This window comes from Aspergillus fumigatus, chromosome 1 (assembly GCF_000002655.1).
Source record: "Aspergillus fumigatus Af293 chromosome 1, whole genome shotgun sequence".
In the NCBI taxonomy this organism is placed as follows: domain Eukaryota; kingdom Fungi; phylum Ascomycota; class Eurotiomycetes; order Eurotiales; family Aspergillaceae; genus Aspergillus; species Aspergillus fumigatus.
In genome coordinates this window covers 774,197-793,044 of record NC_007194.1, presented here as the reverse complement: position 1 = coordinate 793,044, position 18,848 = coordinate 774,197, and the positions used below count along the sequence as shown (strand labels likewise).

The 18,848-nt window shown below is 49.7% G+C and overlaps 8 protein-coding genes and 1 non-coding gene across 9 annotated transcripts; 5 read left to right on the top strand and 4 right to left on the bottom strand.

Annotated features, from left to right (window-relative positions):
* Positions 1-17: 17 nt before the first annotated feature.
* AFUA_1G02750 (uncharacterized protein) lies at positions 18-1,342 on the bottom strand (the record flags this gene model as incomplete). The annotated part of the gene is made up of 3 exons (XM_744932.2): positions 18-857; positions 889-1,094; positions 1,200-1,342. 3 exons carry the CDS (start codon positions 1,340-1,342, stop codon positions 676-678), a joined length of 531 nt encoding a protein of 176 aa, XP_750025.1. The 3' UTR covers positions 18-675.
* A 214-nt stretch (positions 1,343-1,556) lies between these two features.
* AFUA_1G02740 (putative polyketide synthase) lies at positions 1,557-3,003 on the top strand (the record flags this gene model as incomplete). Its single annotated transcript, XM_744931.1, has 4 exons — positions 1,557-1,605; positions 1,680-2,095; positions 2,228-2,705; positions 2,759-3,003. 4 exons carry the CDS (start codon positions 1,557-1,559, stop codon positions 3,001-3,003), a joined length of 1,188 nt encoding a protein of 395 aa, XP_750024.1.
* Positions 3,004-3,360: 357 nt separating this feature from the next.
* Positions 3,361-5,883, top strand: AFUA_1G02730 (uncharacterized protein). Its single transcript, XM_077803795.1, has 4 exons — positions 3,361-3,808; positions 3,875-4,294; positions 4,358-4,710; positions 4,765-5,883. The coding sequence occupies exons 1-4, from the start codon at positions 3,672-3,674 to the stop codon at positions 4,794-4,796; spliced, it is 942 nt and encodes a 313-aa protein (XP_077659967.1). The 5' UTR covers positions 3,361-3,671; the 3' UTR covers positions 4,797-5,883.
* An 842-nt stretch (positions 5,884-6,725) lies between these two features.
* AFUA_1G02720 (uncharacterized protein) lies at positions 6,726-7,833 on the top strand (the record flags this gene model as incomplete). Its single annotated transcript, XM_744929.2, has 2 exons — positions 6,726-7,385; positions 7,471-7,833. Exons 1-2 carry the CDS (start codon positions 6,942-6,944, stop codon positions 7,831-7,833), a joined length of 807 nt encoding a protein of 268 aa, XP_750022.1. The 5' UTR covers positions 6,726-6,941.
* Positions 7,834-8,054: 221 nt separating this feature from the next.
* On the bottom strand, positions 8,055-9,922 carry AFUA_1G02710 (DUF1776 domain-containing protein; the record flags this gene model as incomplete). Its single annotated transcript, XM_744928.2, has 4 exons — positions 9,594-9,922; positions 9,184-9,532; positions 8,960-9,123; positions 8,055-8,906 (listed from the first exon to the last, which is right to left on the bottom strand). Exons 1-4 carry the CDS (start codon positions 9,624-9,626, stop codon positions 8,055-8,057), a joined length of 1,398 nt encoding a protein of 465 aa, XP_750021.1. The 5' UTR covers positions 9,627-9,922.
* A 121-nt stretch (positions 9,923-10,043) lies between these two features.
* On the top strand, positions 10,044-12,077 carry AFUA_1G02700 (metalloendopeptidase WSS1). Its single transcript, XM_744927.2, has 2 exons — positions 10,044-10,806; positions 10,855-12,077. Exons 1-2 carry the CDS (start codon positions 10,523-10,525, stop codon positions 11,813-11,815), a joined length of 1,245 nt encoding a protein of 414 aa, XP_750020.1. The 5' UTR covers positions 10,044-10,522; the 3' UTR covers positions 11,816-12,077.
* Positions 12,078-12,110: 33 nt separating this feature from the next.
* AFUA_1G02680 (snoRNA-binding rRNA-processing protein DIP2) lies at positions 12,111-15,903 on the bottom strand (the record flags this gene model as incomplete). The annotated part of the gene is made up of 3 exons (XM_077803794.1): positions 12,111-15,489; positions 15,564-15,818; positions 15,887-15,903. The coding sequence occupies 3 exons, from the start codon at positions 15,901-15,903 to the stop codon at positions 12,885-12,887; spliced, it is 2,877 nt and encodes a 958-aa protein (XP_077659966.1). The 3' UTR covers positions 12,111-12,884.
* On the bottom strand, positions 12,338-12,467 carry AFUA_1G02685. The gene has a single exon (XR_013344458.1). It is a non-coding gene; the product is annotated as an uncharacterized ncRNA (small nucleolar RNA).
* A 259-nt stretch (positions 15,904-16,162) lies between the features above and the next one.
* AFUA_1G02670 (actin-related protein 2/3 complex subunit 2) lies at positions 16,163-18,142 on the top strand (the record flags this gene model as incomplete). The annotated part of the gene is made up of 5 exons (XM_744924.2): positions 16,163-16,224; positions 16,320-16,990; positions 17,041-17,141; positions 17,196-17,244; positions 17,293-18,142. The coding sequence occupies 5 exons, from the start codon at positions 16,163-16,165 to the stop codon at positions 17,370-17,372; spliced, it is 963 nt and encodes a 320-aa protein (XP_750017.1). The 3' UTR covers positions 17,373-18,142.
* Positions 18,143-18,848: the final 706 nt, after the last annotated feature.

Genomic DNA, 18,848 nt, shown 5'->3' with positions numbered 1-18,848 from the left:
GTACTCCAGCCCTAATTGTAGTCCTTCTTCCCCTAGGAGTCAACATAAGTATCAACAGAAATAGGAGATCATCGTAGGGCAGGCAAACCTTGAACATGGGATTCTGATCTTAGCCAAAGCTTTATCTCCTCAGCCTCCCCATGTCCCCTGGTATACCATAAGGCCTAAGCTTTAAGAGGTTCAGTCGAAAGTCTAGAAGTCATGGTTTTCATTTCCAGCACACTTCAATTGGACATTTACAAAACATTTTTTTTTCATTACCCTCTTTATTTATTTACAGCTAATCTAGTGACTGAGAACAAGCACTCAACCATAAGAAACCACTCCGTGTGTCAGAATGAGTAGTTTTGTGGTTGAATGAGAAAACTCGGGAAGTTATTGAGACCAGGATTCCAGAAATTTGGTATAGGGTAAGGGTCTGATTTAGAACTGAACAGTTTAGCAGTATTATTACAGAAAAACACTTCTCTCAGTTCACGGCTATTGGCGTATCTGTCAGAAGGATCAGGATCCTCAGATCCTGAGGAAAGGAGTGAATAAAAAGAGAACCGCAGAGTATACTCGACAACCACTTCCAAGGACATATCTCTCAACAGCTATGTATGAACACCGTAGTATAACTCACTCTGCCAACATATCCCTCCACATATCCTTCCTTACTCCATAGTGACATAGTCACGGACTTGAACTAGCAGCATCTTCCTTGATAATCATACTAGAAATGTCGTGTTCTCCGAATGATCCACGATGAGGTGTGTTGGCGTTCATGGCATGCTGAGCTCCACACACCCTGTCACCAACCTTGACCTCTGTGACCTCTGGCCTACAAGCGACGACGGTTGCGGTATAATCAGGACCTAGCACCACCAGGAGTCACGCAGGGGCCACGCGTTTTGGTGTCGCTAGGATTGATTACCACGGCCTCCGTTCGGATCAAGAACTGGTGTTTCTCAAGCGTAGGCAAAGGCATATCGTCTCGGACGCGCACCCGATCTCCAGCTTCTATGATCACAGTACGCTGAGTTGTTGGAAGCACAGGAGCCACAGTATCAACCGACTCCATTCTCAGTGGTGTCCTTCCGGGTCTTGATGACCTGAACAGGTACCAAGGAATGCGACTCTGCACTCAGTGTAGGTGAAGGTCCACCAGAATCTTTATCGAAGGCCCGTGTCTTACTATGAGCGCCATTGGCCGCTACCTCATTACGTTATGCTCACGCCGACTGAACGACCCAGGTGACGCAGTAGCAAGCGGGAAACTGCCGGCGTGCTCCCCCGAGGCACACTTTGCGAGTCCGTTCGGCGTTCTTCGGCGTTTCGGTCTGTTGGGCCCATAGTACATGCTTGTGGAGGCGAGTATACTAATGATATTATTGCCCCATGGAGCGAACAATCCCGATGTGTCCGCTGATAGGGCTGTTTTAGTCTGTCGGAAATCTCAGCAATAAACACACCAAATTAAGAAGTTTATATAGATAAAGAGTCGAGCTCCTCCATAGGCTGGTCGGCTAAGCAGCGGCAAGATAGAATAGAATAGTATAGATCAGGGGATGAATATGTGTATTCAAAGGAAATCCAGTCCACGCACCTTGGGCACACCGTATTGTATTACCTCAATCAACATGATTGATGTTTCTAGCTAAGAGTGGAAGTGCACTGCCACTCACATCTCAAGCCAGATGTCGGCAGAAACAATCGTCTGCACTCTGGCCGCCATCCCATCCTAGTTAACCAGGATCCGGAGGAGGCTTGGGCCCTTGGCTACGACGACAACAGCAACAACGAGTCTTTCTTCGGGTTTCATGGGGAGCGCTTTGTTCCCCTAGCTGTTGAAGAGACCTTTGTGACGGTCCAGGCGGAGACGGAGTACTCTCTTGCAAAAGCTCTCGGAATTGGCCAGCTGGGCTACTTCTATCTAATTCAGGACAGGGTTGCTGGAATAGACGGCACGGTGGTCGCTCTCTCCGAGACTTGTGTTCAAGTCCCTTTCCACCGGCTTGTTACCATCACAAACCAGGCGGATCTGAATAGTCCGTGCTTCCAGGCATCTCATGAGACTTCCTCGCACAGACTCTGCTATCAGACCTCACCGCAGGTTCATCCGTACTTATCTTTGAGCTTTCCATGCCCCATATCAAAGGCTCTAAGCCATCGAGCAGCAACAGCTGGTATCCCACTCATCTTCACATCCACCAAGGCCGCTCCAAAATTAGGCGGTATTCGCTAGATTCAACTGCGCGAAAAAGAGACGCAGCGCAACCGTTGCCAGAAGCTGGTGCTACACGCTTCAGTATCTTATGATTTGGCTCCCGGAAAGGGTCCGGCAAGCCTGAACCAAAGACTAGAGAGATGTCTTCCGTGTAGCTGTTCTATTCGCCGACTTGACTATTTGTTCCAGAACGTTGCTACACTGACATCCGCAGAAAGCATTCGAAACGCGACTCAGTGTCTGGTTGACGCTGTCACGGTAGCAAACAAGGTCAGTAACGATCACAATGGGTCTGTACTCAAGGGTAATGAGATAGTGTCTTTGAAACGAGGTCCCAAGATCAATGCGGTTGTCGACTGGAAGTCAGGCCAGATCATCCCCAGCCGTATTCGTTCGATGGAGATAGATCAGACATTCGTCGACAACAAGAAGTACCTGATAATTGGTCTTGCTGGTGATCTGGGCCGTTCTATTGCTCGCTTCATGGTCGAGCGCGGTGCACGCCATGTGGTGAGGCGAAGATTATTGATCCGTGCACGCCGCGGGCAGGATCGCCTTATGATATCACCTTGGAGATGAGCCATAACCCTAACAAGAACCCTTTGATCACGGTCAAGTTGCAGAAGGAGCGGTATGGACCAAAGGATGCCGAGGCGGTCACGGACGCGCACCTGTTGATTGTGAGCATCTTTTCAAGGAACCCGGTGCTAAGAGTGGAGGATGAGATGTTGGATCAGGGGCCAAATCGAGGGCTTGATGTACCTACAGTCCAGGGTATTTATTTCTTCAGTTGATACGATTTCAAGGACCATCGGGCGGGTGTGAACTGAGTTGAAAGCTACATTTAACTATAGGATCGGAGGTATAACAGTACTTGATACTCTACCCTTCTCGCTCTGTCCAGTTTCGGTGCCGGCTCTTACGGACTTATGGTATAACAGATATCACGCTGATAAGGGGGAGAAGCTTCCGGCCGTATCCAGTACGCAAGGGCAAGGGGGTCACTAGGGGGATTATGGGCATCAAAGTGGTCAAGGTGTAGGATAGATCCGGGTTAGAAATAACGTATCTCATATAGGGCGGTTAGGAGGCATGGGTGTTGGTACACTATGTGGTACCTGAGGAGCTCATCGAGTCTTTAGATAATTCGTGATCTCCATTCAAGACCTTGCGCAGCTTTTTGAGACCTCGCAGGCACCGCATATCCGGCGGCCCCTCCACCCGTCTTGTAAGATCTCTATACTCACTAGCGCGTCCAATGTCTTAAATACAAGCGTAAAACGCTGAAAGGAAGCAGAAAAACACCGAAGAAAACGCTGGTCACCTCAAAACACGTGGGGGCTGGCTGCTAGTCTGTCAGAATGCATCTTTCTCTCAAACTTTTTCCCAATTTCCAGATCAGTAACACCTGTTCCTTTTCCAACCCCAATCCTTCGTGTTGCGTGCATATATCAACACCGCAATGGCTGCGTCTCCTGCTGCTATAGCGCCGACCGCCCCTGAGAGCAAGGTCGAGGGCCTTGGCCTTTACTCGCGGTTCGCTTTTGCTGGTGCCGTCTGCTGTTCTGTTACTCATGGTGCCTTCACTCCGGTTGACGTGTATGCTGTCCATTTAGGTTCAGCTCCAAAATTTAATAAGTGCATGACTTGCTAACCCTCCTACAGTGTCAAAACCAGGATCCAACTCGACCCAAAGACCTACAACCGTGGTATGATTGGTGGTTTCCGTCAGGTTATCCAAAATGAGGGCGCTGGTGCTCTCTTGACGGGTATTGGCCCGACGTTTGCTGGTTACTTTATGCAGGGCGCCTTTAAATTTGGTGGTTATGAGTTTTTCAAGCAGCAATCCATCAACGTCCTTGGGCTTGAAACGGCCCGTCAGAACCGTACCGCTGTTTATTCTGTCTCGGCTGCTTGTGCTGAGTTCTTTGCCTCGATCGCTCTCTGCCCTCTGGAGGCTACACGTATCCGTCTTGTCTCTGAGCCCGGTTTTGCCAATGGCCTATTTAGCGGTTTCGGCAAGATCCTCAAGCACGAGGGCGTTGGTGCTTTCTACCGTGGTTTTGGTCCTATTCTACTGAAGCAGTACGTTGGTTCAACTACTTAGAGATATCGCAATAGACTGACTGACTGACTGACATGATATAGGGTGCCCTACACAGTGACTAAATTTGTGGTCTATGAAAAGGTTGCTGAGGCTGTTTTTGCTCGTCTTGACAAGTCTAAGCTGTCAAATAGCGCCCAGACTGGTGTTAACTTGGGATCTGGTCTCATTGCTGGTTTTGCTGCTGCCATCATCTCTCAGCCAGCTGATACTATGCTCTCCAAGATCAACAAGACCAAGGGTCTCCCTGGGGAGAGCACCGTCTCCCGTCTCATCAAGATTGCGGGTGAGCTTGGTTTTCGTGGTTCCTTTGCTGGTCTTCCGACTCGTCTCTTCATGATTGGTGGTCTTACTGCTGGGCAGTTTGCCATCTATGGTGACATTAAGAAGGCTCTTGGTAAGTCTGATTACTTTCTTGGTGGATCACAAAGGCTGACATTTGTACCCCTAGGTGCGACTAATGGTGTGGAGATCGCCAAGTAACAGCCTGTTGTAATTATGCCAAATTCGCATGTTCTAGACGGGAGGGTAACTTGTTTTGGTATAGAGATAGATGTAGCAAAACCTATTTCATTCACTGCACAACCCCTTTTACCGAGGTACGGGCCCTGCAAACCTGCTCGGCTAGTATGCGTGTCTCGGATTCCGTAGTTGTGAGAACAGCTACATGACTCTGAAGTTGTTTCCACCTTACTTTGTAAGGACGTCTAAGGCCCTTTGGCCGGGTGTCGAACATCACTCGGCTCTCCTGTATGCCCGGGACAATGAAGGGCTCCTGTGAAGATGGACGTGGACTTCCGAGGACTCTGGAACGTGCGAGTGCCCACATTCCGGCAGGCGGCTTTTCTTGAGGAGCCTGAGTTCAGGTCTGATGGCGGATGCCCTCCGGTTGATGCTTGCATTCACTTTACCCATCTGAATGACGATTTATATCTCTTTTCACTGAGAAGAATCGGTAGTCACATCCGGACCTGTACGTCCATGATTGCCTCTCTTTCTGGAGACTCGACTGAGTTGCCTTTTCATGCACGTACCAATATCTCTCCACACTGGCCAGAAACGGGCGAGAGGAGACTCCTTCTCTATGCTGTCTGTCACACTCAGACAGGGATGCAAACCTGATTCGGCTTGGATGTGGTTGTCCGATCTTCGGCGTTTCGCATTGGGGCACCGAACGCTATGCCGATATCAATTCCGGCAATTGTAGAGCCCTAAGCATTATTACGGCCGATGGGTATAATCATAGCTAGCATCACAGGATCTTCGGTGCGACGCTGCCTCTCGACCTCTCTGAGAAAGGCCCTCTTCCTGGACGACCTGAAGATGAATGGTAATAGACTACTCGGTAATCTTACGGAGTAATCGTAGCCATCGTGTTAAACTGTGGAGATACAGATTGATATTTGGTGTCTATCGTCGTTGAGCCAGAAGAATGGGCATCAACGCAGTCTTAGGTAAAATCATGCCTGTTCACTAGGTATTTGGGTAGGTGGAAATGTCCTCCTCCCAGTTGGCCATCATTCTCCATGGAAGCTTGATTGTGTGCTTGATGAGGCAGCTCTCATCAAATCATCACCCTCCCTCCCTCCCTGTTTTCTCCTCGGGAGTTGGCGTCTTACTCCAAGAGAAGCAAAATGATGGAGGCGAAGCGCATTCAGAGGTTAACAGGCGCCCCAGTGGCAGTGCTGGAGTATATTGATTGCAGACCTCGCCTGCCTCTCAAGTATACATATAATATAGAGTGGCTTGCATCAGTCTAATCAAACTTAATTCAACGAGACCTGAGAATATGCCAGAGTCTGAAAGATAACTTGAGAACTTGGTGAAGCGCTGAACTGCCAGACGTAAATATCTCTGTACAGTTTAGTAATTTCTAATAGCATACCTCAGCATAACAAGCTTGCACTATTTATAGTGATTATTGAATGTCTGTTGTATTCCTAAAGTTACTGTGTACAGTGTTAGGACAAAGTGAAACTTATCCTGCCACCTCTAAAAAGGAGGAATAATGCCTGGGCTTAGCTTAACAACTTCAATTTCGCTATCCTGTGAGGCTGTGGTGCGTATGGCGAATAATAGATCCTACTCACTCTCTATTCGGGCATCAATAGTAAGATAATTATGGACTCTCAGTAGAGGGCCCAAACTGCTCAGGGAGTGAATAGGGCATGCACTGTCTCTCTCCATCAATGGAGGTGTTCATGGGACGGAATCAGGCCTCCCTCGTCCAGACCAATAAACCACAGTCGGATCACACCCGAGGCAGCGTATGGAGTCTCTACGGAGTACGCTTAAAAGAGTCAAGTTCTGGTCTCCACCAGCCTTCGGTTAGGTTCAAACCACGTATCCACAGTGTAGACTTACGTACAATACGTACAGTACTTTCGTAGACGGGCTGTTCCCAAGGCACCTGACAAAAACATTGGCATGGCGACAACACTAGAAACGACGAACAATTTTTTAGTTCAGCCTCCGAAGTCTGAGCCTCCCTAGCGGAAGTGTTCTTTGAATAAACTCCAGAATGACCGTTAAATAAACTCTTCGTCCACTCCTTTCCCACCTCTCCCCCCCGGCGCAACATCCCATCCCCATGCGCGCACCACTGCTACTGTCGCCGCCGTCGCCAACATGAAGCTATCCAAACCCTCCTTCGGCGTCGACTCCTCCCTCGACTCCCGCCACTGCTACGAAACCTCCTGGCTCCTCCCTCCTCTCCCCTTCGCTCTCCTCCGCGCCCTCATCGCCCTCTACATCTTCGTCACCATCTTTTTCATCTGGGGCTGGAACGGCACCCACGGCGACTCCGACGCGATTGGCCAGAGCTTCAGCTACTTCACCTGGCTCACGTACTGGGGTCTGGGCTTCTATTATCTCGTCGCGGCGATCCATACCGCATGTTACGCACGCACAGGGCGCTCCGTGCTCTTCGACAGACTGCCTCGTGCGCTGCGCGCCCTGCATGCCATTTTCTACACCACCATCACCACCTTCCCGTTTCTCGTGACGATCGTATTCTGGGCGATTCTGTTTGAGCCGCCGTGGTATACGCGGACTTTTCAGGCTTGGTCGAATGTATGCTGTCCATGTTTGAAGACTCAAAAAAAAAAAGTGTCGCAAAGTGAGTGTCCAGTGTCGCTAACGCTATGAATGATTGTAGATCTCGCAGCACGGCCTCAACTCCCTCTGGGCCCTGCTGGAAATCATCCTCCCCACCACGAACCCGCATTCGCTTCTGGCGTTTCCGGTCCTGGTGCTGATTCTCCTGCTGTATGTCGCGCTCGCGTACTTGACCTACCACACTGAGGGGTTCTACACCTACTCGTTCTTGGATCCGGGTCCGGACGGCGAGCATAGTGGTCGCGTGACGGGTTACTGCTTTGGGATCTTTGCAGCCATCCTGGTCATTTTCATTCTCTCGTGGGCTGCCATTTGGTTGAGGCGGAGGCTCACCCATGGAAAGATCAAGAGGTCGGTCTACGACAAGGAGGACGTTCCGGAGATGCGGTATGTTGGAGTTTAGTCGGGCGATTATGAGGTGTGTGTATATAGGATATTACATAATATTAATGAGCATGTATTTGTGCACGCTGCGATATACAATCTTAATTGAAGTGCCATTGAGTATTTCTTTTCATGAGATATCCCGTTGCGTCCAGAACAGAGAGGAGATGTGATTTAATAGACCAAGGCATGTCAGCAGGGATCAGTATCCAAATTATAACCAAGAATACGGCAAGAAAATTACCGCGCCTCATTGACTTTTTCCCAGCCAGTCTCACTGCTGCTATTGCTGGCACTGTCCGACGCTGTAGGATGCCCGCCTCGGAGGCCCATCATCCATCCTACCAGACCGGCGGGAACCCACTCGCCAATGATGCTATATGACCTCGCGCCCCGTCCAGCGTATATGACGCGTTTCTTAGGCACTTTTCTTCCGAAAATATCTTTCGATGCTGGCTCCAGCGCATCCAAAATCGCATAGTGTAGCGTTCTGGCAGGTGAGCCTCGCACCGTACGGGGTCCTGCAGATGCCACGGGCCGCTGTTCGATACTCGAAAGGTACTGCGGCCCATAGAGAGACCGTTGCTGCGCGCTCCACGCGAGGACCTCAGTCCCAGTGACATGACTTTGCGCATCACGGAACTGGGGCCCGAGGTCGATGTTGCCAAGCTTCAGCTCCACAACGTCAATATTTTTATGCTGCAAGAGCCGCAACTCGGTCCGTAGAGACGTCGCGAACCCCGACAAAGCGCGGGCAGTAGTAACTTCAGGACCGGCAAATGGAGCTGAAAGTGACGATGATATAGAGGGATAGAGGACGAGAATAGTACTATTGGTGTTGCGAAGTGTAAGAAGAGGCAGGAAGATCTGAGTGGTCAGTATAGGAGAAAGGAGTCGAGTATTGATGGTATCGGCCCAGGTTGACGGTGGAATAGTGGCAACCGGGCCCGTTGTATAAATGGGAGACGGAATCAGGATAAGACCGCTTAGCTGGCAGGTATGGGGAGGTACGCCGGGCATCGGCCATTGCGGTTGTGTAATGAGGGAATGTATGTCACGCAGAGAGGGATGAATCTCGGAAGGCGAAGGAGTCTTTAACAAGGTCAGTAATAGTTCGTCCTCTGGGATGCGGAATACAGGCTCACTGTTGTGAGATCAAGCCAAAGGGCTCTGATATCCATTCGGTTTTCCGACCGAACCAGCTGTTCCTCTTGGGCTGATGTGACAGTAACAAACACAATGTACCCTCGGCGCTCCAAATCAGTGGCAATCGCTCTGGTCATAGGTTCATGGGGAGACCCGGCGACAACTGACAAAGTAATTAGCCCTTATGGACAACCCGTACAAGTTTCCCATCTCGGTAACATACCAACTATTTCCTTTCGAGCACCATTTCCAGCTCTCCTTGCCTTCCGCCGGCGTCCATGCAGCTTGCTACTCCCAAAATACAGAACGCTGGTTGTGCCAAAAAATGCGATTAAAGCAGCGCTCCATGCTCGATTTCGGATCATCCAGTCATACGCGCGATCAGTGAAAGACTGCGACCGCGGCGCATGGAAGCTTGAATATGTCTTGGGTGAAGGTCGGATCGCAGGAGGGAGCCATGATTGATGTGAGAGTGTATCACGAACCACTGTCGCGATGTGATCGACTTGGCGGTCGATAGAATCTGCGACCTCGAGCGAGTATCTTCTTACGTCATGCGGAATCGACGCAAGCTGGAGGTTGAAGCATCTTGTAAGCCTTTTGACTTGCAATAGTTTAGAGACAGTGACTCACATAATCGAAGAAGAACTGGTCATCGCTTGTCATCTTGATTGGAAGTTGAAATCAGAAGCGAAATGCTTGATGCCACAGAGGTTGATAAAAAGCGAAAAAGTTCCACTGATAAGTGCAGCAGATGTAATAGTATATCAACCAGTCACATGAGCACGATATACTCCACAGCACAGGATAAGGATAAGGCTGTCAACTGTAGCTACGAGTCGCAGAAGTACTTAATATGGAAGCTGCTATTTGTGCCAGAGAACAACTAGATTCATGTTATTAAGTGGTTCACTGTGAAATGTCGCAGACTATGGAGTACAGTACTTATAACTGATCCCCACCTACGTTTTTTGATCATGACTTCTTGTACACTAGTCAGTATCTGTACTAGCCTCCTCTGTAGTACATCTACGTAGCTGCTTTATGCATCAAACTGCCACAACTTCTCAACCCTTGGTTGGTCATCTGTATCTTCAGGAGTCGTCTTACAGACCTCACTTGATTCTGTGATGCCTAACATCCACTTCTTGGGTTCAGAGAAGGGAGTGAACCTTGCACGTGACTATGGTCGAAGGCAGCATTAATTCTAATCACTTCTGTTGATTATCAATCCAAAAGAATGAAGTGACAGGGCCCTTCGGCATAATCACACTCTCCCCAAGTTACTGGCTCACATAGAATGTCGCGAAAATCTTTTTTTCTTTGATATCTCTTTGAGACTGGGGAACTCACGCTGCCATTTTGGACAGGCTTGTACGCCCGCGGCTGATAGATATTTCTCATCCGCTTGGACAGAGAGAGGTATACGGATTCATTGTCACCAGGCATATATGCTCTTTGAAAGAGCTTGAGTTCTCAAGCAGTGTCTCCTTCACGTCCTGCTTTTTCGATCTCATCCTCAGATCCTCTTCAACTCGACTCGGTTTGTTCAAGGCTTCAAGATGCGCGAACTAGATCCGCTGGTGTCTGAGTACCAACATGACAAACACCGTCCCAGAGAAGCAGAGGCTTTGCTGATGCTCCGGAAAATTGCTTCCCTAGTTAAACCGATTATGCGTCAGAGGGCTTGGAGAGTAGGGACACTGTGTGAATTCTACCCACAGCAACGAAATCTCTTGGGCTTGAATATCAACGCAGGCCAGAAAATATGTCTCCGTTTACGGTACCCCTCCGACGAGCGTCAATTCCTACCTTTGGAGCAGGTAGTTGATACGATGCTGCATGAGTAAGTTGATGCTCAGATTTCAGAAAGCTCATTGATTGACATATCCAGACTCTGTCATATTGTACATGGACCACATAATCAACAATTTCACGCCTTATGGAACCAGCTACGTGATGAGCATGAAGAGCTAGTCATGAAAGGCTACACCGGAGAGGGTTTCCTCTCCCAGGGCAAACGCTTGGGTGGTCGGAGCATGCCAATAGACGAGGCGCGCCGCGTAGCTAGAGCGGCTGCAGAGCGGAGACGGACCCTTGCAGCAGGATCAGGGCAGCGCCTTGGCGGTGCCCCGGTACTACGGGGAACAGATATGCGCAGAGTCATTGCTGATGCTGCGCAGAGGCGTATCGACGTGACCAAAGGCTGTGCCTCCGGTGCAGACAACAGCGTTGAGCTTGCAGAGGAAGCCTCCAGGAATGGGTTTCGCACCAAAGCCGAAGAAGATGACGCAAACGAACGGGCTATCATGGAAGCTTACATTGATTTGATACAGGAAGAAGAAAGGGAGAGATATGGGCCTTCTTACATTCCTCCTTCCCAGGAGATTCCTGCCGGGCCTCGGTCAGCTCCTTCCCCTCCTCCTGTCCTAGAAAACACCAGGTCTACTAGCTCGGCTGAGCCTCAGGACCCAATTGATCTCACCTATGACAATGCCTCTTACGAACAACCTTGGACATGTCCCACCTGCACTCTTGAGAACCCAGCCAACTTTCTGTGCTGTGATGCTTGTGCCTCGGAACGCCCAAGACCCTCAGCTACTAGATCATTATCTGGACCTCCGGCCACAGGATCTTGCAGAACAGACAATCACAATAAGAAGAAGCGCCCGATAAGCCAATCTGCCAGTCAGACTATCTTCAAGAACCGAACTAGGGCCGTGGAAACTCTCGCTGCCCTTGACAGCAGTATCGCCAAGCGACCCTTGGGCTGGATCTGTCAAACATGCGGCACATTCATGGAAACTGAATGGTGGACTTGTTCGAACTGCGGAATGATGAAGCAGAACTCATGAGTCAATCGCACGTATTGATTTGATGAACTGTATGATGTGATGATCCCCACGATAAACGACTCCATGCTCTAAAATTGTTGATATAGACTTCAATCGACGATGAACATCAATTAATCTTTCACCCACTCCAGCGCGACGGTAGAGTTAATGCCACTATCCAACCATGTAGCTTTCAAACTGTAATAGTTGCACTTTTTCCAATATCTCTCTCAAGTGGATATGAAGTTGATGTTAATCACGTGATCAGATATTCTCCACACAGCAATGCTTGGCACTTGAATTTTCCGGCCAACAACAATTTCTTCCACTTTTTTCTTCTTCCTTGTAGCTATCAAGCTTCACTTTTGACAGCCAACAAAGCTGTACAATGCCTACAGCTTTCATTCCAATGACTTGAGTCACAGATCAACTTACTACTAACTCTGGTATGCAATTATCCTTATCCCACCCAACTCTAACCGAACCCCCCCAGGAACAAGAACAAGCTCGAAAAGCAAACAAAAGCCCAATCACGACCTCCTCCTATATGATGAGAACATTTTCTTGAACCGATACTTTTAGGAAGAGCCGGAAGAGGTATGGCTGGAGGAGATTACCATTTCAAAATTGGGGTCTCCCTTGTCGTCGGTGCTTATAATGGTTCTGCTGAGTGGAGTTCCGGTTGATGATTTACACCTTGTTGCTTCGCTTGTGTCTTTCTTGTTCCTGGAGGCATGCGGTACGAGGTTTTGGACCCTGGTGGCATTGCTTTTGCCATTTCAGTACTGCCTCTGTGAATGGATCGTGCTGACTGCTTGAAGTGATAGGTTAGACTAGTCTTTCGCTCAGTTGCGAATGCCTCAACTTCTGCACTTGTGCGATTGATATTTTGAGATTGAATTCCTTCATCGTGCAGGCTCGGAATATATATATCTAGAAATCAAGATACTCTATTAACAGACCAACTTTTTGCCCTTCTCGAAACTCCAAGGATATAGAACTTTCGTAGCCGACCTCAGCCAACATCGTGTAAAGAATCGCAACGCCATATATGCACCGATAAAAAAAATACATGCTCGTAGATCAAGCCCTAAGAAGCAATTTGGACAAATGCCCGCTTCTTGCCTGTACCCGCCACCTGTGGGTGCTCCTGCTCCCACGTTTCCTCATCGACGTAGTCCTTGGTGCTTGCTTCCCGCACTTGCTGGCCTATGATCTGCAAGGCAGAAAGGTTGAACCCCATCTCGTCCTTTTGACGGGTAAGGACTCGACGCAGAGTTGACCGGATACTATCCAGCATAGGTCGCATCATCTTACTGGCAATAATCTGACGATGGTGCGTCTTCAGCATGAAGAACAGAACACGGCACGTGAGAGGGATATTCCAGGCCCGGTTGGCCCATATATTGAGGAAAGTGAAAAGCGCAGGGACTTTGGAGAACGGCAGAACGAGCAAAGCATCCTGCAATGCAGCAGCAGGGACCTTCTGGACCACACTAAGCACATGTTGCTCGGCTGAGATGTTACCCAGTGCCATGTAGAGAGGGTTGCGAGCCGGTGGCGCCGCGTTTGGCTGGCTGGCTTTGACGGCGCGCCATTGCCGCATCACCTCGAGGTCTGCCATGCCCAAATCTAGAGCTTCCATGATCTTTTCACCGGCCATGAGCGTTTCAGTGGTCTGCTTCCCAGCATCGACTGCCTCGGCCTTCTCGCCGTCTGCATCCTCGTCCTGCTCTAGAGACGCTGTCAGAGTGTTATCGTACATCTCTTCGAGCTCTTTCTCGCGCTCTTCTTCCAGGAAGAGCTGTTCATCTGTCTGTTGCCAAATACGAATGCTCTTGTCATGGCTAGCGCTGACGATGAATTCGCCGGAATGGCTGACAGTCAGAGCCCAAATTTCACCGTGATGGCCTTGGAGTTTCTGGATGTGCTCAAATTTGTCACCATCCCAGTACTTGATGACACGGTCCTTGCTCGCGCTGAAGAAGTTGTGGCCGTTGCCCTCCTTGTTGGTTGGAACGAAAGCGACAGCCATGATACTGTCCTCATGGGCGAGGAATGCTTTGTGGCAATCACCAAAGTCCAGACCCCATAGTCGGACTGTCTTGTCCGCGGAACAAGTAACAATGAGCTTGCTGTCATAGGAAATGTCCATATTGAGGACAGGAAGCTTGTGGCCGTAAAGATTGAGGAAGAGCTTTAGAGAGTCGGTGAAGAAGACCTTGACGGTGTTGTCTAAGAGGGCGACTGCAAGCAACCGAGCGTCAGGTGAGAAGCGGAGACTGAGAATGTCATCCGCAACTTTGAGGGTTCTTGTATGTACCAGTTTGAGGCGTGGTGTAGTTCGTTTGGTGCCGGGTATTTCTTCCTGGACAACCTGGAAGTTCCAGAACTTCGCGGACTTGTCAGCACTACCACTGACCATCGATTTGCCATCGGGATGGACGTGCAGAGACCAGACTGGTCCATCGTGCGCCTTGATCGTATCCAGCAGAGTCGAGGATGCAATGTCAAAAACTTCCAGTTCGCCGTTCTTATTACCGACTACAACGATCTTGTCACCAGGGAGAAAGGCAGAGCACAGGGAATAGCCGCATTCCAATGTACGCAGACAGCTCTGCGTACGAACGTTCCAAATCTTCAAGCTGCCGTTGGAGGCAGAAGCCAGCATTCGGTCGTCGGAACTCAGGGCAATAGATCTGATGTCGGTACGGTGACCCGGGATGTCAACAGCCAGGTTGCGATTGTAGTCGGAGCCATCATCATCCTTCTTTTTATTCGCAGTGGTGACGCTGTACGATTCCAGCTGGTTGTTCGTAGTCGAAGCCAGAAGCTGGAGGTTGCCCGTAGTTTTTGTTCGAATCCAGTCGAAGGAACGGACCTTGCCGCCAGTGCGAACAATGACGTGAGGAACAAAGACTTCAGTGACCGGCGCAGACGAAACATCGTCGACCTTCTCATTATCAACTTCTGCCACCGCCCCTTCCCGCTGGGCTTCTTTCTCCTTTCTTCTCTTACGCTTCCTGGCCAAGCTCTTCTGTACCTCCGTCGCTGAACGAATGCGCCAAATTTCTATTGCCTTCTCCGAGCCGTGGAACCCGATATAGTCAGCACGCGGGTGAAAGCTGATACCAATCGTTCGATCCTTGCCGTTCCGATAAAACGTCCCTCTGTCTGTCAGAATTTTGCGCCCTTCAGAACCAACTTTCTCTCGCGAGATCTCGAGCATAGCGCTTTCATCAATCGACCAAACCTTGAGTTCTCCATCGTTTCCTGCAGTGATGCAGCCGCTTTGGTCGGGGGAGAGGCCCAAGCTCCAGCACTCGCCGTTCGATTGGGCCACATGTGTCTCGATACAGTGCTGCGTAGACAGATCCCAGATCTTGATTAAGGAGTCCTTGCCGGTAGTGAGCAGAAATCCCGCGTGTTCGCTCAGTCCAGCGGCGTGTAGCAATTCGGAAGACAGGTTGAGAAAATGGAGCGAAGTGACTTGGTCGGTGTGTCCACGCAGCTTGAAAAGTCCAACTTCCGCTAGCAAGTCCCACACGATGATATCTGTGTCCTTCGAGCCGCTAGCGACGCGCACACCGGCAGCATCGAAGGCGAGCTGAGTGACGGCCGATTTGTGGCCGTTGAACGAAATGATCACTGTCTCTGTTCTCGAGTCCCAGATACGAATACTTCCATCATCGTACCTAAATAAAACCAATTCTGGATGTAAGCACCAAGAAGGTAATTGTCCCATCTCTGATAAGGGAGGAAGACCTACCCGACAGCGAAAACGTCCTCATCGGCCTTACTCTGAGTGATCACAGTCACCTGCGCCTTGCAGGATGTGTCACGCCACCGTCCAAGTAAGTCGCCTTTTTTGACATCCCAGCAGAGAACCTCCTCACCGGCACCGACAATGGCCCTTCCAGCACCTGTGCGACGCACAGTACCAGTGAGATCATCGTCTCGGGTCCAAATCGCATTCGACGAACCCGAGGCAACGAGCCCGAACGTACTCGAATGCTCGAATTTCCTGTTAAAATTAGCCCCTTGCGTTCAAGATTCCACAATGCATGAGTGTGTCGAACAAGCTGCACATACAAATATGACTTCACCATCGTTGGAATGCCCAAGTCGATAGCAAGGAAAATTTAAGAGCTCCGAAACTGTCTGCTATCGATAGGCCAAAATGCGCCAGAAAAAAACTACGGGCGGCGAGAGCGACCACCCCGGACAAATCCCCACCGCCTGCCGTCATTCCCCCCCAAGGCACCCAAATCCACCCAACTCCCTAACTTGGTCGACTATTTACAGGTGCCTGACAGGTACTATCTTTGCTATCGAAATTGACTGAGCTGTGGTACACGGTCTGTCGTCATGCTTTTGCTTGATTATCAGAACGTCCTTATTCAGAACCTCCTGACGGAGCGGTTCTCCGGGTATAGCTGTCCCTTCCCCGCCTCCTTTGGTCTACCCAGGTCCCGTCATTTTACGATGTCAGCTAACTAATTGGCTTTTCTGCTGGTTGCAATAGAGGTGCGCCTGTTTCAATTGACCAAGTTGTCTCCGACTTTGACGGAGTGACGTTCCACCTGTCGACACCGGAATCGAAGACCAAGATCCTTATCTCCATCCACGTGAAATGCTTCAAAGAACTAGTTCAATACGGTGCCCAAGAGGTATTGGAAAGAGAATATGGTCCTTATATCGTCACACCAGAGCCTGGCTATGACTTCTCGGTACAGATTGACTTGGAGAATCTGCCCGCAGAACAGGAAGCTCGAGACGAGCTCATCATGCGACTTGCGTTGCTGAAGCGTAACGCCATGGCTGCTCCGTTCGAAAGGGCATTCGACGAATTTGCGAAGTTGTCAGAAGAGGCATCCAGGTATACGTCGGAGTCCGCACCCCAAGGAGTCAAGGAAGGTGGGGAGTTGATGGCAATTCATTACCGGGAAGAGGAAGCAATCTACATCAAGGCCAGTCATGACCGTGTCACAGTGATCTTTAGCACTGTTTTCCGCGAAGAGACGGATCGTATCTTTGGCAAGGTCTTCTTACAGGAGTTTGTCGACGCGAGAAGACGAGTGGTGACGTTGCAGAATGCGCCGCAAGTGCTCTTCCGCAGCGACCCTCCCCTGGAACTTCAGGGGGTACCTGGTCTGCAGACAGCTGGGGACGGTAAAATGAGTTATGTCACTTTCGGTAAGCAAACCTCGTTGCATATGCTGCGAGCCTTGATTGACAGCTCACAGTCCTTTTCCCTCGACACCTGACTCCTCAACGACGCTACGAAAATATCTCTCACATCCAAACCTTCCGTGACTATTTCCATTACCACATCAAGGCGTCCAAGGTAGGCTTCAATGATATCATTGTTTCTCTTCTCCAAATCACTGACTCTGTATAGGCGTATATCCACACTAGAATGCGTAAAAGGACAGCAGACTTCCTCCAAGGTGAGTCGCATTGGGTACCGTGGTCTAGATTGTTGCTGACAATAACAGTCCTCAACAGAGCTCGACCTGAAAATGAGGAGCGGGAGCGAAAGACGGCCAGTGGTCGCACGTTCAGGGTTCATGGATAGAGCGGTCAATCGTGTTTCTTGTTGTATATTAAGGCTCGAAGGCAGTACGACGCATTTGAAGCTGAACAAGCAAAGTGCACATACAATTTTTATCAGATACACAGAGCAGCTTATCGTACGATTATTTGGCCGTTTCAGCAAAAGGCAAGGGGGTGTCTTGAGGGTTTGACGTGTCTCAAAAGATTTGATAGCATTCTTGCCGGGGTTTCAGGTGTAATTGCTTTTTCCTCTTTGCAGCTGCATCTGTCAATCTGCACGGGGTGGATATCCACTTGGCAATGATGAAGACTGATCATCATCCTGGGTTCTTCGTATCGAGAGACTTCACCGCTATCTTGGGTTCCCTATTGAGACTTATGAATCTTTTTCGGGCCCCTGCCACTTGTTGGTCTCTGTCGTCCTTGCTTCCTTAGGGTAGATGCGAGCCTCTTGAATCACAGCCAACACGTGTGACAACGTCCTTATTGCAGGTATGGCACTGCCGGGGCGAAATTGTTCGGTCACGAAAATACCAAACTGCTCAATCGGATACCACCAGAAAAAGCGACGGACTTGCAGATTCAACTAGCAGATGCCTGATTCACTGCTAAGTTTCCCAATTGTGATTTGCGACCAGTAGACTAGCGGATGTCAGGCAGTAGCCTCGAGAGCAGCACCCTGGCAGCTATAATCATTTGATCTGGATGTTATGAATATCCCCCCAATGACGACTCACATCCCCTTGGTCGTGTCACCAAGCAAGTCGCAGGATGCTAAATGTATCGTTCGGGTATATGGAACCAACAGCCTGGGTCGGAGTCGCACCGGGCATGCAGTGCAATCTGGTGTCTTGGTATCATTGGTTGGTCGCTGATGGAAGAACACAAACGCGCTGATGCATGATTCAGCTATCTGTCACAAGCCACAGCAATACCGAGCGACTTGTCCATTGGAGAAGGCTCACCACGCTTGTATGTTCTTTGTCGCCATTATAGTGGCTCTGACCACGATCCTAGTTAGTCTCTGCGGACAAAGGGTTTCGATTGCTGTGCCGCATTTCTGCGCAGCAAATGGCCTGCCATACCTGGGTTTTCAGACTTCGTGGCAGAATCAAAAACGTAAAACCATGTCTCGAGAATTCCTTTCTAGGGAAAGAAAAAGAAATCCAAATCGAAAATGGAACATAGGATTCAGGTGCTTCCCTCAATTCTATTCGACCAAGTTGACAGTCGTTCATTGCTCTTGCATTCTCTTCGACATCTCGTCGCAATGGGTCAATAAGCACCCAAACGTATCCCAAGTGCAAACAGCATGCGCAGTGCTGTGCTAGACAGGCATACAAGAGTATCATTGGCATTTGCCTGTTCTGTTCTCCGCTTTCTGCAGTTGTACGTCCTTTTCCATGTGAGAAAATACGCAGCCAGTGGAAGAGCGGTCATGTTGTTTCGCCAGCTATACCACTTAATCTCGTAAATGAGAGAGAGAGAGAGAGAGCCA